General features: G+C 37.9%; 1 protein-coding gene across 10 annotated transcripts in view; it reads right to left on the reverse strand.

Annotated features, from left to right (window-relative positions):
- The window catches only part of DOCK10 (dedicator of cytokinesis 10), a 236,387-nt gene that overhangs the window by 69,455 nt on the left and 149,778 nt on the right, over positions 1-17,154 (reverse strand). For all 10 annotated transcript variants that reach the window (XM_074314112.1, XM_019736633.2, XM_019736627.2 and 7 more), the window contains exons 8-14: positions 12,578-12,761; positions 10,902-10,987; positions 10,554-10,637; positions 10,279-10,434; positions 5,100-5,321; positions 4,766-4,888; positions 3,506-3,588 (exon numbers count right to left, since the gene is read on the reverse strand). In XM_074314112.1, the coding sequence (XP_074170213.1) occupies positions 3,506-3,588; positions 4,766-4,888; positions 5,100-5,321; positions 10,279-10,434; positions 10,554-10,637; positions 10,902-10,987; positions 12,578-12,761 (938 nt within the window). The remainder of the gene's footprint in view (positions 1-3,505; positions 3,589-4,765; positions 4,889-5,099; positions 5,322-10,278; positions 10,435-10,553; positions 10,638-10,901; positions 10,988-12,577; positions 12,762-17,154) is intronic.

The raw sequence follows: 17,154 nt of genomic DNA on the forward strand, positions 1-17,154 counted from the left end.
TTTCATTCATAAGCAGCATGAATAGCCATGATGCAGAGAAAGAACTGGGCATCTAGTTTGTGGCTATGGAAGACAAAACCTAAAAGTGATTGTCAGGTAGTTTAAAAATATTTTTAAAAAGTGAATTATCTGGGGCGGCCAGTTGGCTCAGTTGGGTAGAGCATGGTACTCTTAACAACAAGGTTGCCAGTTCGATCCCCACATGGGCCACTGTGAGCAGCGCCCTCCACAACTAGATTGAAACAACTACTTGACTTGGAGCTGATGGGTCCTGGAAAAACACATTTAAAATAAATACAAGTTTAAAAACAAAAGTGAAGTGTATAATATAGTAAGGTTAGAAGTATATAATATAATAAGGTCTAATTATTAGAGCTACAAAAAGTCAGAAGGAACCACCGTGGGATGCCCTTGAGCTTCCGTCTCTGGAAGGATCCAGTGTTTGGAAGACCATTTGATGGGGATGTTGCTGTTGCCCTGCGCACTTTCTATAAATGTATAGACACGAGAAGGAAATTTCTATTTTAGTTTCATTCAATTTTAAAGAAACTCCGGTGTTGTGTGCTAGTTCATTTTGAATGTCTCATGAGACAGAGTAAAATAAATCAAAAAGAGTGTTGGCATGGATTTTGGCACATGCGATTCGGGGGGTGATATGCATGGAGAGAGTTTCATTTAACATGATACGTTTGTAAGGGTTGACTTTCTCCTGAATCAACAAGCGTAAAACACCCTATATTGCCATCTGAATGTGTTCTCTTAACCTACTCCAAGTATACATTTCTTTCTTTCTTTCCTTTTTTTTTTTTTTTGCTACAAAATGGCACCACAGCTGGTGTCAGAAATAAGAACATGTACCAAATTAATTTCGGATAAAATGTTCATAGTGATGTGATGAGCATCTGTGTTGCAGTGGGTGGGATGCTTGGATCTGGGTAAAAATATGGTCATAAGCCAAATTGTCAATTCTATGCTTTTCAAAAGTGGCAGTCGATTTTAAAGGCTAAAGTGTTTTAGAGTACATTCAAAGCTATGTTGTGACAAAAACTGCAATCTAGAAAATGTAATAGAGAGGAACAGTAGCCAGAGAATTAGCAGTATCGACAGGGTATTGAAATACATCAGGAAGGTAGCTTATGTCAAAATAATATGAATAGAGCCCCCCTCTGATTGGGTCAACACTTTTTTGAAGCACTGTCCACATTGTGAAGGGGAAACTCAAATCTTCTTTGGTTGTATCTTGCGCGTATTTTTGTGGTTACATAATAGAAGTGGTCTCACATAAAGTCTTTAGAACTGTTTGGCTAACTATTTATATTTTTCTCAGTTGCTAGAAATGTTTATGTAAATCTAAATCATATTTACATACACAAATTGGAGGTGTATGCTGTTTCCTAACCTACAACCAAACCACTAATCGGGCAAGACTGTAGCATGAGCTTGTGGTTTTGGTGGCTTTTCCTGTCCTAGACATAATTACTTTATTAGTTGGTAATGTTGTCAGCCTTCCTAAAAACTCCATCTGTCTTTCTTCCTACATATTTTACTAGACAACTTCAAAACAGGATTGCTACTTCTTCTCTCTAATGGGCAATTCTTTTACTTATTTCCCTCACATTGTCCTTCAATTCCCTAAGTTTACTAGAAAGGAGTGAACATGATCTCCACAGATGACTTAATAATAGTCATATTAGACTAATGATTTCTAATAATGACTATATCTTTTATTGGGTAAACATCAGTGCTCATTAATTGCTGCAACAGTAAATTTGGTACTATTATTCCTTTTCTGTTTATTAAAAAAAAAACTGAGATAAAGACAGACTACAAGTACTTGCCTAAGTTTACTTGTCTAGTAAACAGAGTTGAGATTTCAAACTCAGGTCTGGCTCTAAAACGCCTGTTTCTAAAACCTCAGAACAACGCTGGATGCTTAAAGAGAAAATATGTTTACCATTGCAATTTTGCTATATTGCAATATTTCACTTTTGCCACGGGATATCTTACTTCTACTTGCCCTAATCGATTTTCTTGTGGGAACTGAGAATGATCAATATAAAAAAGTTTGACCGGCGAATTATAACTAGCTCTCCTTTGTCTTGAAACTTATGAAAAATAAAAACCATTAAATTCATCATAAGGGGTTCAGTCTATCTCACTAACATCTTTTTCATGCAGAATATTCTGGGTTAATTGTCCCAGTAGGAGAGAGAGAAAGGGGAGATAAAGTGATATCTGTGATCTACTTTATGCCAAGTGCTTTTGCACCTGAGATTGCAAGATTGTACTTAATGTCCCCGAGGCAGGGCTTGTCAGCTTCATGCTGTAGATGGGGACCCTGAGCACTGAAGGGGAAACTTGCGCAAAGTTACAATCTGTAGGCAGTGGCCTGATTCAGACCATGTCTGTGAGACTGCTGGGCCTGGTCTTCTCCCTTACTACAGGGCTGACTGCGGCAAATTATTCCTGGGGACTGCGTGAGTCTATCCTGGAGGCTTCTACATTCCCTGTGTGTTCCTGTCCCCAACTTTTAGCAACAACCTCAAAATGATAACAAATACTGGTGTGTTGACTGCCGTTAGACTCATCACTGTGAACTGTGAGACCTAAACATGGCACAACTGACAGGTTTGCTCTTCCTTCTGGATTTAAAATTACTGCCATTGGGACAATGTTACCAACATTCAAATGAATACTTAGTGGGTTGTCTCATTTTGGGGCATGAATTAATCTTTTTTTGGTTCATTCAATTTGTACATTGCTGATTCCCCCCCCCACCCCCCCAGGTCTATGCCAGGCTCTTCCTCCTGGAAGAAATTCTTATACTATCAAGATGGGAAGAGATTGAGGAGGATAATAATAATTGATGTTTGAGCAGATCCAAAAAGCAATTTTTGTTCTTTATGCAGAGGTTATATTTCTAGGAGGACAATTCCACCATCAGTGTCCACATAACTCAGCATTTCTGTCAGAGAATCAACTGGCACTGATAAACTTGGCTATGCTAATCAGTACCAAAATCAAAGAGAATTTAAATGACAATTTGATGCCTTCATTTAGACATCCATATATAGACCTGTGTTCTACATACGGATGAAAACATGCAGCTGCATACGAAATCATAGTGCGTCCATCTGAATTTTATGCGTATCAAACTCTCAAGACTGATATAATATCAAGTGTTTGACAAACCAAACATACATAATAAACAAGTTATGACTTTGATGCGATCCTACCAAGAACCCACTGCACACCTGGTCATGCACACACCGTACACAAATCATGGCTCCAGTCTATAATGAGCTGTCTTGCTAAACTGTCTTGTAACACACACATTTCTGGGGAGCTCAAGGTGTTTACAAAGAACAATACATTAGCCTTAATATACCAACACTAGGTGTTCGTATATTAAAAATAAAAGGAAACACAGAGGTGCTCAAAACAGAAGCTTCCAATGCAGACTACAAATGCATTTCTATTCTGTTGGTTGCAGTTGTCAACCTACCTCACCGCCCACGCAAATGGCATGCGGTATTTGCCCAACTTGCTGCAGAACTGCCTGTTGGATTTGAGGAACTTTTGTGCATACTAAGGAAAAAAATAAACAAAAACATTGTTTAGAATATCATGTTACAAACCGTCTATGTAAAATAATAGCAAATGCTTTTCCATGTTGTCTTATACTGAATCTCAGTGGAATTCTGCCTTCCTGGCCCACAGATTCACCTGTGTTCAAACTACTGTAGAAGATTTTGCTTTCTTTTTAGTTTGGAACTTTTATATGCAGAAAATACCCTTGTTTTGGAATACTAACTTTTTCCCCTTTATTTCTGGTTTCAAAGACCTTAAAATATCGAATGGAAAATGTTATCAAATTTACATTCATAGTCTGTCCTATATTTCCTTTAACTCATTATGGCAGAGGTCAGCAAAACTGTTCTGTAAAGGGTCACACAGTAAATATACTGGGCTTTGTGGGCAATGTGCTCTCTGTCACAACTTCTTAAGTCTGCTGCTATAGCAAGAAAGCAGCCATAGACACTCCATAAATGAATATGACTGTGTTTCAATAAAACTTTATTTACAAAAACAGGCAGCAGGCTGGATTTGACCCATGCATTGTAGTTTGCCAGACCTTGACTCTGGTAACTTTGTGAAACACTACCCCAAACTGTCACACATGCTCAAATTCAATTGTTAGACAGTATTTTCCCAATATCTTTCCTTTGTGTAGAAAATATATTTATTTTCTATTAAATAGTAACATTTGATTATTACATAAAATAAATAATAGAAAAAAAAGAAAAATTTTCCGATAGTTCCACCATTCAAAGAACTTTAGGTATTTCCTTTAATCTTTCTTTCTTCACTTAGGTGTTATTACAATTTGATATTCAATTATCTATATTACTTTTTCATTTAGTTCACCATCAGCATGACTTATGTCTTAATAAACTGTATTCACTTGTTTTTAGTCAAATTAATCCTAACTTTTTATTATTGTTAACACTTTGATCCTTGGGGTTAAAACTTTATCCACATTTACATTTATTTCTACTAACAGAGGATCAAAAGTCAGAAATTGCTGGGTCAAATAAACACAAACTTAGAATATATACTTTAAAATTTTCCTGATGGATATTCATTTCACTAATGAGTAAATATTTCGAGACCTATATGTTTCAAACGTGATAATTCAGCAAGGCAATGTGATTTTATTTCCTGAAAGCAACTGAAATTATGCAGGAAAAAGCTTATGTATTACCTTGTTGGAGTCCGGATTCTTAATATAAGGTTCAGCACCACTTGAGATGTTTCCCATCAGTACTTTTTCGATTTTGGCCACCAAAACAATTTCAGAATGTGGGTTGCTTACAGAAAATATAGCCTATGGACAAAGGAAAAAGGTAGGATTACAAAGCTGATAAACATCGAGGAAACCACACTGAAGACATTTACAGAATTCCTCTTTTTTTTTTTTTTTTAAAGAACAGCTTTAAGGAAATTTTTATTTGGGAAATTGCTCATCTTATGTTGTGTATTGGTAAGAACAATAAAACAGCATTTTCCGTCGCATCATGAGTAAACAAAAGTGCAACCTGCTTTGGAAATTTCAGCCATTCCTCCGGAAATCCCTTGACGTGAGGTTCTTCTGATTGTCGTGGCGTGACCGTCTCGCTGTTTCCATTTTCCAAAGCCAAGGAAGCCCCTGAGAGCATCTGCCGGACAGCAGTGTGGTTGAGATCCACGTGAAAGTCGGCAGAAATCTTCCTGCTATCTCTGAGGTCATAAAGTGCCACACTCACAAAAAAAGGCTCAATCTGCAAGAAAAAGGAAGAACTCATGGTTTTGACCGAAACCAACAATATATATATAAAAAAAACCAAACCCAAACTGCTAAAAATGTTTAAGTGTTGCCAGAGTATCACTAAAACTGACGAAAAAAGATTCAAGAAAGAAGAGCTTTTCAACTAGAAAAACATCAAGTGCAATAGAGATTAAATAAAAGGACTAAAATAAATATATTACATAGATATTAAACATATGTACATGTACATGTATATGAATAATTATATATATGCATGTATATGTATTTACATATATATGTAATTAAGTACAGGCTTCTAAGGATGGAATACGCCTACAAAAAAGCTACACTTTAACTTTTATATAAAGTACTTAATTTTAAATTGATGTCTATCACCTGCCAGTAGTCTGTGGACAAGCAGATTATATACAAAAATCAAATTGTGACCCAGTTCATCACTGTACAGACTCACTCATATTGTGGTTTTTGCTTAATGCATAACAGGTACCTTGTGTTCTTTGAAATGTACTATGGCTAGCTTCTAACAAGAATTTTAGTTTAATTTCTCAATATTAGCAATAGTTACCAGCTCCTTTAATGTTAGAAATAGAATTAGACGTATAAAATGAAAGTCAATAAAGTATTTGTTTTTAAGTGAGAAAATTAAAATGTAAGAGTTTTATACTTTGCTAATTTAATTTAGGTTAGGAAAACTCTTGGTTTGTGGTAGTGGTAGTCTGTCAAGAGTTAAAAAATGCAAAAACTACATGAAAATAAATCAGGCAGGAATTCAAAACCATTGAAGAAAGGTCAAAGGAAAAAATCCTTATTATTTTTCCTGATTGTTGCATTTTGATTTTCATTTCTGCTTAGTGAATGGAAATAAATTACCTACTCTGATAATCCATCAGAAATTAAAGCTCATATGGTGATTCATTTATTTCTTTCAATCCATCTTTTCAACTTAAATGTCAAATCTTACTTTTTGAATCACTAGCTTTTCAATAAGGATTTGTTTAACAAAGCACCTTCAAAGCCTACCAAATGAAGTCACAGGTTTCTTATGTTTAGAATTCTGTACCTTTCTTTAAAGAAAATTCAGGAACATGAAATTTTAAATGTCGGTCTGCTGTGAAGCAGCTTTAAAGTTCAGATTTTTTTTCAAAGAAATATTTTATACTATAAAACCATCAACCTGAATTTGGTTTCCAGTGACTGACTGAAAAATTACATGCTGTCAAATATTGTTTCCTCATCATGAAAACGTTCTTTCAGGGTGTTTTTTTAGAACCTCATTCATTAAATGCAGTAGTTAGCTCTTTAGCAACTTGAAGAAATATTTAAATTAATTTAAACACATGTTCATTGACTTAAAAGAATAAGTTAAAAAAACTACATTAATAAAAGAGTGTCATTGAATAAATATGTAAGGATTTAAAAAAAAACAATGCCATTACCTAAACTGTTGTTGAGTTAAGGAAAGGCTGTTTTATTAGGTTTTTTTTAACATTGCTTGTAAGCACAATGAAATTATATTTTAAAAAGCAATTTCTTTGCTTTGTAAACATTTATATCAACTGTAAAATAAATTAAGAACAATACAGACATATAAAGCACTCCAAACCAACATCTCCCTCTAGCCCAACAGACATGTAAGGGGCATGGAAGCCTCTCTCTGAACTTATGCCTGTTCTCTTTCTTGGGAGATTGGCCCAAATTCAAACATTTAGTTTCTGAATATGGGTTTAGCACAAAGAAAGGAATCTATGCAGAAGGAGTCATATGGCCCTGGCACTGGAAAGAAAAAGCCCATTAACTTTGAGTTTCAGTTTCTAAATTGGATTTTTAAATTACACTTAAGGATGTGCCTGGTCAAACAAAGCATTTATTTTTATTTAATAAGATGATTAAGTGACATGATTTGGGTTTAAATTTTCCTGATATTTCCAAATTGTTTCAAGAACAGAGTTTTCAGTTTTTAGTTTTATTTCCTTTTTAAATCCTGAATAGAAGTGTGTCCTGATTCCTCCTCCTAACACTGACTCCATGTAGATTTCTCCTTCTATTGTCACCGACTGTTCTCCATGTTGCCACATCTACTGGGCTCTTCTTCAGCTTCATGTTACTCAGCTTCTCAGCATCGTTCCACACAGCTGAGCCTTTCTCTTTTGACATCACGACCCACTCTTTCTTGGCTTACCTTTGCCTCAATTGCCATTCCTTCTTAGTCTACTTTAGTCATTTCTCTCTTCATCTTTTAAGTATTTGGCTCCTGGTCCCTTCCCTATGTTCGTAGAAATTCCTAGATGATTCTCTCCAGGTCACGACCTGAACCAGAATTCCAAGTTGATATCTCCACTCCTGGCCAGTCCCTTGCATTCCAAACTTGCACTTGAATCTGCTCAATGGATATCTCTATTTGTATATCTAATAGGACTATCAGGCTTAATGTGCCCATAAAGGAATTTTTTTGGCCTATATCCCCCAAATCTGTTCTCCCGGCAGTCTTGTCCTGTTAGTAAATCGCACCACCATGCGTAGAGGTGTTCAAAGAAAAAAACAGGGGCTAGTCCTTGAGATTTTCCTTCTCCTCATCCTATACACCCAATGTATCAGAAAAACCAGTCAGCTCAATTTACAAAACTTCAGTCAAATTCATCCATTTCTTTCCTTCCTGCTAGCCTTAGTCCAAACCTGTCAATGGACTATGGTAGTAGCCTCCAAACTGCTCTCCCTGGTCAACTCTTGTTTCTTCCAATCCATTCTTCTGATGAATGTTTTAAAAACACAAGTCAGATCACACCATTTTTAAAGTGCTCTAAACCCTTGACTAGCCTCCACTCACACTTAGAATAAATCCAAACTCTTCACTACAGCTTATGAAGACCCTACCTAATCTTACCTCGTACTGTTTCTACCACCTTATTCTGGTCTTCCCTTCCCCTCGCTGTCTCCTTCCAGTTCCTAGAACTTGCCAAGACTTACCTGTCTCAGGCTCTTCACACTTGCCTTTTCTTCTGCCTAGAATGATTTCCCCTGACCTGACTTTTTATCCGTCTCAATCTTTAGGTCTCTGTTCAAATGTCACCTCCTTAGAAAGGCCTCCCATGATCACCCCATCAAAAGCAACCCATCTCTCAGTTTCTCTTTATCACATTTCTCTCTACTGATTTGTTTTAAAGAACTTTGCACAATGTGCTATTACATTGTTAATTTATTTATTTGAATTTACTCTGTTCCCCCCCCCCCCCATCAAAAAAAATCTTATCTTCAAGAGGCCAGGGAGCTTGCTTATCTTGTTCCCTGCTATTCCCCAGTACCTAGAACAAGCCTGGGCCCCGGTAGCACACTGCATAAGTGTTTGCTTGAGGGTAACTAACTTGACTGCAACTACTGTCACTGTTACTCAGGTACCCAGTATACAATTACAGTTATAAAATACGAGGAAGCTTCATTTGGGGGAAGATTCTTACTGGTGACACATTTTAATTTTAGCACCCTGTCAACAACAATCTCACATGTAACAATGACAATATCAAGACCTTCATGCATGGTGTTGACAAATTTCAAACCAATTTTCCATATATTAGAATAACAGTTAATATTTAATGAACGCTTAGTATGCACCAAACACTATCTAAGTACCTTCCATACATCACGTCTAATTTTCACAACATCTATTTGAAGTAGTTGCTGTCCTTATCTCCATTTACAGAAGAGGAGACTGAGGGTACACCACTTGCCCAGGCTGGCAGAACTCGCAAGGAGAAAGTCAGGCATTGTGATCCAGGAGAGATACATGTCGCTTGATTCTCATTAAATCTGAGGTCCATAGCATGTACCATTTTCCTGCTACTATACCAGGGAGAAGGAGGCTCAGAGAATCGGTGAGGTACCCAAAGAACCAAGGACAGGAGGGATTCAAGTCTTCTGAAAGAACTCTCATCCTTTCTGCTAGCCACTCACCGACACAACTAACAGGCTAGTCTTACTCCATCATCAATAGGCACATGCATAGCGTGGTGTCTATAGTTGGTAGAGAAAATGTAAGCTGTTTCTGCCTTCTAAAAGCAAATGCGGCTAGTATCATGGATCTGGAGGTAAGATTTTTTCTTTGAGGTTAAAGATGACAACTGAGGGATGATTTATTAAGAATTAGAACAGAATGCATTAAAAAATAATGAAAGGGAGCATGCCAATACAGTAACAGTGATTTTTTTAAATTGATGGTAGGATTATGAGTCATTTTTTATTTTCTTCTTTATAGAAACATTTAATAGTGTTTATGCTTAAAAAATTTCCCTTCCTACATGCACATTTACAATTAACACAGAATTGTCCCTAAGAATACTGAGAGAACTCTCAAGAGGGCCCACTTAGGAGGAAAATGAATCTTGTATTGATTTAACGAGTACTGTGATGTTTTCCAAATATTAGTGATGCACCTTTTTTCTACTATTTACATGTACCATCTGTACTATGACTTATTTAATGTTTATCTAATATTATTTTACTTGATTCATTATTTAGCCTTGTATTAAACAGTAACGCCTGTGAAATTGCAGGGTTGATTTGTTTGTTTTAATTATTCTCTAATATACATTAAAATAAACATATAAATATTAAAATAAAAATATCAATTTAAAAGCCATCCCAAGTACCACCAAGAAGATACAAACATTTATCTTAGGGAACTCTGAACCACTATGCTGATTTAATGGAAGGACTCCTAAAACACATTCCTTTGACGTTTCATCTTTAAGTTAATAGCAAATATTTCTGGCAGTATATATATTGACAATTCTATTTCAAGACTTGTATGCTTTTATAATTTGGAAAAATGCTGTAAATTACATGCCCGGGACACTAGATGGTGTGAACTCAGTACCTGGAATTACTACCAGGAATAGAAAAGATTTTGACTAGGGTGGTATGCTGTTGGCAGAGAAAGTAACAGAAGAGAAACTTACATTCGTTATAGGATCATTTTCATTCTCTGTAACACATCCCTGAAGATTCAAGTTGAGAGCTTTACAAATGATCATGATTCTCTTGGCAGCTTTTTCTTCAAACGGTTTGATCACCGACTCGGGTTCCAACGGATCCTTTTTCTGAAATTTCAAGGTCTAAAAAATTTTTTGACAGTTTTACTCAACAAACACCCAACACAAGAAAGAAACTCTAAATTATAAACTGCAATTGTATGGATCAAGTTCATGTCTGCTTACAAAGAATTCTGACTTACATCTATATCTGGATCCATTGAGAACAGATTTAGCCTCTCCATGTTTCGAGTTGATTTGACAGTCTCTTCAGTTTCTGTGAGGTACTATAGAGAAAACTGTGTTAGCTCTAAATATCCAGGTGCTTACAGCACAGTCCCACCCACATGGCCAACAAGTAGCCTCTTCGTATTAACATGGTTTTAACATCACCCATTAGCACTCAGCAAATCTTATAGAAACATGCTTTTATAGATTTTTGAGAGTTGTTTTTCTTAGTCTAAATCTTAACAGAAAGTATCTTTTCCATGAAAGCGATAACTAATAAATACTATAAATTTATTTGCATAGTAAAATGTCAGCTTTATTACTTTTGCGAAGTCTGGATGTAGGCTGTTCTCTGAAGAATCTGTTTCCTCTGGTGTGCACTCACATGTGATAGAATTATCCAGTGAATCTTGAAAAGATACACCAAGACAGGTTATTAAATGATACTCATGAATCACACATTTCTCTAGCCTGTGGCATATCAAAACTGGGTTAGACTCGAGAGAGATGAGGGATGGATGTTGGTGAGCAGATGCCTTCATCGTGTTCTCACGCTCCATTGTTGGAAGATCTGGGTCTGGCGACCAGACCTCCTGGTGATCATTTTGGGATTCTTTCCCTGATACTATCCTGCGACCAAAAGAACTCTGGACCCTTACAATACTTACGTTGATACTTGGGGCTGTCTTGACTTACTTCATGAATGCATTCTAAAGTTTTCTTATCTATGTATTTTTTATAATTCTGACTCTCAGGCCATCCATTTAACATCCACATCCTACCTTCAGTTACTTAAACTCTCTAAGGCTCTGAACATGAACATCCTACTTACCAACTTAATCATTAATGTAAAGCACCTATATATATATAGTAGTTGTGTTAAAATCAACAAGTTCTCTAACTCATTATGCCATGACTCTCACTTTATAGCATATAATACTTAGATTACTAGAACTTAAAGACTCTTTGGTTTCTAAGGTCCCATGGTGCTCTGCAAAATGTCTTAAAATAGTTTTCCGTTGGGTGAAGCTACTGACTCTGAAGGTAAACTTGTCTTCTACTTAGTTACAGACCTGTTTTTCTACCTTTTTTTCACCCTTTCTTTTTTTTTTTCTTCTTTTTTTTTAAATTTATTGGGGTGACAATTGTTAGTACAATTACGTAGATTTCAGGTGTACAATTCTGTATTACATCATCTATAAATCCCATTGTGTGTTCACCACCCAGAGTCAGTTCTCCTTCCATCACCATATATTTGATCCCCCTTACCCTCATCTCCCACCCCCCACCCCCTTACCCCCTGGTAACCACTAAACTATTGTCTGAGTCTATGAGTTTTTGTTTCTCATTTGTTTGTCTTGTTCTTTTGTTGTTTTTGGTTTATATACCACATATCAGTGAAATCATATGGTCTTTTCATGCTTTCTTTTCTCTCTCTTGCTCCCTTCTCTTTTCCTAGGGTGAATTAGAATATTTCGAGGGAATTAGATGGGCAGAAATTATTTTTTTATCCTATTGAAATCTCTAATGCTATGTGAAATGTATGAAACTTTCATATATATAAGCTGATCTCAGCGTAGTCAAAAATCATACATGAAAGATGCCTTTCAACAAAAAAGAAGTAATGACTAACTGCTTTTGCAGAATATAATGTTCCTTCATTCAATTTAGTGAAAGGCTATGAAACTACAAAATAGTCCCTTTCTGGTAACATCCCATCAGACCTGGGTACATTTTTGATACTGCTGACAAATGATTCCCAACATCGTCTGCTGGGTGTCAATCTCAATTAATTGGCAGTCAACTTAAAATCGCACCTACGTGTAGTGTCCTTCACTGTTCTGTAAAAGTAAAGGTTTAGGGGTGATTTCCTAAAGCAAACAGCTCATGGATGGAGGAGCCAGACCTGACAGCTACCGCAGTAAGTAGCAGCTTAAATGAATCAAACGCACAGGTCACACACTTGGCAAAGGCAGGGAGGTGGCGCGCATGCTCTCACCCAGCCCCAGATCGGTGAGCTCGGCGCTCCTCCGCCCCTGCAGGGGCCCCTCGGGGCTGATTTGCAGGATGCGGTTCAGGGTATGGATCCATTCCTCCATATCAGACTCTGTTTCAGCCGCCAGCACAAAATAGGTCAGGTCATTCATTTTCAATTCAAAGGCATGTTTTCTTAGTCTGTTATTCTGTGGTACAAAAAGAAAAAGAAAACAAAAACAAAAACAACACCAGATAATAAGCCTTAGAGAGTAAGTCATTTTTCATGGGGTCACAGTTCCAAAGTCTTTCCTTACAGGTAGATAACATAGAGGAGATCTTCCAAAACAGGACAAATATTTAGATGGGTATGAATCATTTGGTTTGGTTTCTTTCAAGGCTTTTTGTACTAAGAGATACTTTATTTAGGTTTTTGTTAATTGGATAAGCACATTGGCTTAAAAATTTCGTCTTCAGGCACGTGTGAGTATATTCTAAGCGTTGTCAGATAGTTGGTTTGAGTTGCTACCTTCACTTTCTCATCTTTGTCCTGTCCACCACTCACTCCAGTTGGGCTTTTGACCCCATCACACCCCAGAGGCAGCACTTGCTAAGGTCATTAACACACTCTATGGTGCTGTACTAATCTATCCAAGGAACAGTTTGTATCTCCCTTGAAATTTCAGGAGAATTAACACGATGGCCACCTCCTCCCTCTTGAAACCCATCTCTGATTTCCATGACCACACTCTACGCTGATTTGCTTTCCTCCTTGTTGGCCATCACTTTTCAATTACCTCTGCTGGCTCTTCCTTTACTCAGTGATTTCTAAGGCTGACCTTGGCTTTGCCTTCAATTCCTTTTTCTCTTGTGTGGTCCAATAGCTTTAAATGACATCCATATGTCAAGGTACCCTCATTCTTTTCTCTGCTTCTGACTTCTCCGTCAAACTCCAGACTTTTCTCTAAATTGACATTTCTACTTTGCATTTTGACAACCCTTGAGGCCTTGTTTAATTCCCTGAATGTGCTCGCATCATGTGCTGTGTCGGTGCCACAAGACCTGAAACATGCCCCCTGCCCCCACATGTGTGCTTTACACAGTCAGCACCACAGTTACCCCTCATGTACTTAGGGGAGTCATATCCACTCGTCACATCTCAGCTGAACTTATACTTGCTCAGGCAAAGCTTCCTCAATTCCCCAGTTAGGACAAGGTTCTGGCCCTCCAGAGCACTTAGCAACAATTAGGAATTATATGCTTATTCATTTTCATTTGTTTGTATTAATCAACATACGTCTCCATCAAGATGCCTCCATGAGAGCCAAGTCAGTTTCACTCACCACTATATCCTTGGCTGTCACATAGAAGCGTTCAATATCAGTGGATTCAAAACAGTCATATTTTACAACTGGAATAGAACAGGTTCCTATTCTTGGAAAACTGGCATTCATAGGGAAGAGGTGAGTGAATGGATGAATAAAGGAATGAACAAACTAGTGAAAAACAAAGATGGGCTGATGCTATGAGTAGCTACTTTAGATTGGCCTTTCACAGAAGGAACATCTAAGCTGAAATCTGTAAAAAGGAGTAGGCTGTTTAAAGATGGGAGAAACACATTTAAAGTAGAGGGAACCAAGAGCAAATTATTATGGCAGTTTTATATATTCCTTCCATGAGATTAGAAACATAAATTCAAACTGGAAACTTTCCCCCAGTGATACAAGCTAGTGTGTTAGATAACCTGGGGTGGTTGTAAGAATCACTGAATATATTACATGTTTAATTTAGTCCCAGGTAATTCTAATGTAGGTATTCAACTCTTTCCCACATTGTTCTATAGCCTTTGGAGCTCCCACACTGTAATAAAGCAAAGCCTATACACTTAAGATAACTCAACTTTGCATAAGTAAAATACAAACAGAAGAACCAGAAGATGAGAGTGTTACTATCATGTGAGATTGTGGCTAAATATCAAAGTATAAAATTCTTTTTGAGAATAGGGTTGCTATTCTTGGTGGCAAGAAAAAGTAATTTTTACTGTTCTTTTGGCAATGTCTTCTTTCTTTAGGATGCCTTCAGAGACTGTCCCAAAATAGCTCGTTCCTTTCAGTTTCCACAATTACTACTACAAATATGACACTTACCGAACACTTGCCATCTGTATACCAGGCATCGTGCTGAGCTTTTTATAGTCATTGTGTTTTAGTTAAATCTCATAACAACCCTATGAAACACATTGCATCATTCCATTTAATAGATGATGACATTGAGGCTTAGGAAGATATAAGGTGTGATAAAAATATGGTAAATGTTTAAATTAAAAAAAAAGTTATTACAGTAAAAGACACATTGCCATTCATCACTCTCAAAATACTCCCGCTTGCTTCAAACACACTTATCCCTTCATTCTTGCCACTTTCTGAAGCAGCTCTGGAAGTCCTCTTTGGTGAGTGTCTTTAGTTGCGCTGTCATGGTTTTCTTGATGTCCTGATTCGATTCAAAATGTTTACCTTTCGTGGTCATTTTGACTTTGGGGAAGAGCCACAGGTCGCATAGTGCCAGATCAGTGAATAAGGTAGAAATTGCCATGTACCAGAAGTGATGTGTGACACAGAGCGTTGTCATGATGGAGGATGAAGTAAAGACACTCATGAAAGAGGACTTCTAGAACTGCTTCAGGAAGTGGCAAGAATGATGGAATAAGTGTGCTTGAAATGAGGGGGAGTATTTTGAGGGGGATTAATGTCAATGTGTCTTTTTTTTTTTTATTAAGATTTTTATTGGGGAAGGGGAACAGGACTTTATTGGGGAACAGTGTGTACTTCCAGGACTTTTTTCCAAGTCAAGTTGTTGTCCTTTCAATCTTAGTTGTGGAGGGTGCCGTTCAGCTTCAAGTTGTTGTCCTTTCAGTCTTAGTTGTGGAGGGCGCAGCTCAGCTCCAGGTCCAGCTGCCATTGCTAGTTGCAGGGGGCACTGCCCACCATCCCTTCTGGGAGTTGAGGAATCGAACTGGCAGCCGTGTGGTTGAAAGCCCGCGCTCCAACCGAGCCATCTGGGAGGCAGCTCAGCTCAAGGTGCCGTGTTCAATCTTAGTTGCAGGGGGCAGAGCCCACCATCCCTTGTGGGACTTGAGGAGTTGAACTGGCAGCCTTGTGGTGGAGAGCCCACTGGCCCATGTGGGAATCGAACCGGCAGCCTTCGGAGTTAGGAGCACGGAACTCCAACAGCCTGAGCCACCGGGCCGGCCCCCAATGTGTCTTTTATTATAATAATTTTTTTTTTATTTAAACATTCACTGTATTTTTTGATCACACCTTGTAAATTAAAACATGCTTGGGATTACATGGATAGCAAGTGGCAGAGAAGGGAAATAACCTCTTTATACTTTCACACCCACTGAAATGGCCCCAGCACAGAGGATGCTCAGTGAATGCCCTTCTCCTCCCTTGCCCCCTTCCTGGCACCATCATGCACCAAAGGGGTAGCCATGGCTTGGGCGGTCATGCATTCTCTAAGTACTGAGAGTAGATAGTGGGGCAACTTATACTTGTAAGCTTCGAGAAACAGTAAAATTTGGAAATTGAAGGAGAAAGAAGAATTAGCAAAAAAGCTAACTGATTCTCATTGTGAAACTTCATAGCTCATAGGGCACTTTCTAGACTTTTCCATGGACAAACTCTTTGCTCTTGTCCATACTCTTATATTATTGCCCAGTATTATTATTTCCTTCCCTTGTAATCACTCACTTGCAGCTAACTCTTTTATTAGCCTGTGAGCCTGATAACGGCAGAAGCTGCCTACGTATCCTCAGTGCTCAGTGCAGTGATAACATTCATTCAAAGAGAGGTGTCTATTGTGTTTGCATTTTGTGCACGGCAAAAACAGACACAGTCTCTGCCCTGGCAGAACAGAGCACACAGGCGTTAACATGTTAACGACACAAACATGAAAGTGGAAGATACATGTGCTTAAATTTTGCATGAATGTATTGAAGAAGAGGTATAAAAATTCTTTTGAGAACAAAATTGTTATTACAGTATGAAAGAAAATACAGCTGTCCTCACAGAACTCTCTGAGTTCTATGAGAACACAGAACAGGATGGCTTGGGCTAGTAAAAGGCCAGGGATGCATTTTGAGATCATTTTTGGCTGCTGTGCAAACAGAGTGTAGAGTCTCCAGAAAAGCAGTGGCCCCAAGCATTAGTGTTTGAAGCAAACATCTAGGCAGCTTCCTTAAGAGGGCAGGTTCGTAGAAGCCACACTGTCCCCAGGAGAGGTGGGCAGACTCCCTCCATACACCCTCACACATACTTCCTGGGGGTTCTGACAACGGAGGCCCATAAAGCCGCCTGTGACCTCACTGACACAGAGTGTCTGAGGACAAAGACAAGTTGGCTGGTAGCAAGTATAAAAGAAGAAAGACAGGTTTCCTTCAAAAAAACCATAGGAATTGAAATAGACCGGAAAGAAAGAACTAGAAATGCCCAGAGTTCAGGGCCTACCTTTAGCTAGGATATTAAGTATCTGAGTGTAGCAAATGCAAGCAAATCTCAGTGTGGTCTTGAAAACAAACAAATTAAAGAATCTGCTTGACTATTT

This window comes from Rhinolophus sinicus, linkage group LG01 (genome assembly GCF_036562045.2).
Source record: "Rhinolophus sinicus isolate RSC01 linkage group LG01, ASM3656204v1, whole genome shotgun sequence".
NCBI lineage: Eukaryota > Metazoa > Chordata > Mammalia > Chiroptera > Rhinolophidae > Rhinolophus > Rhinolophus sinicus.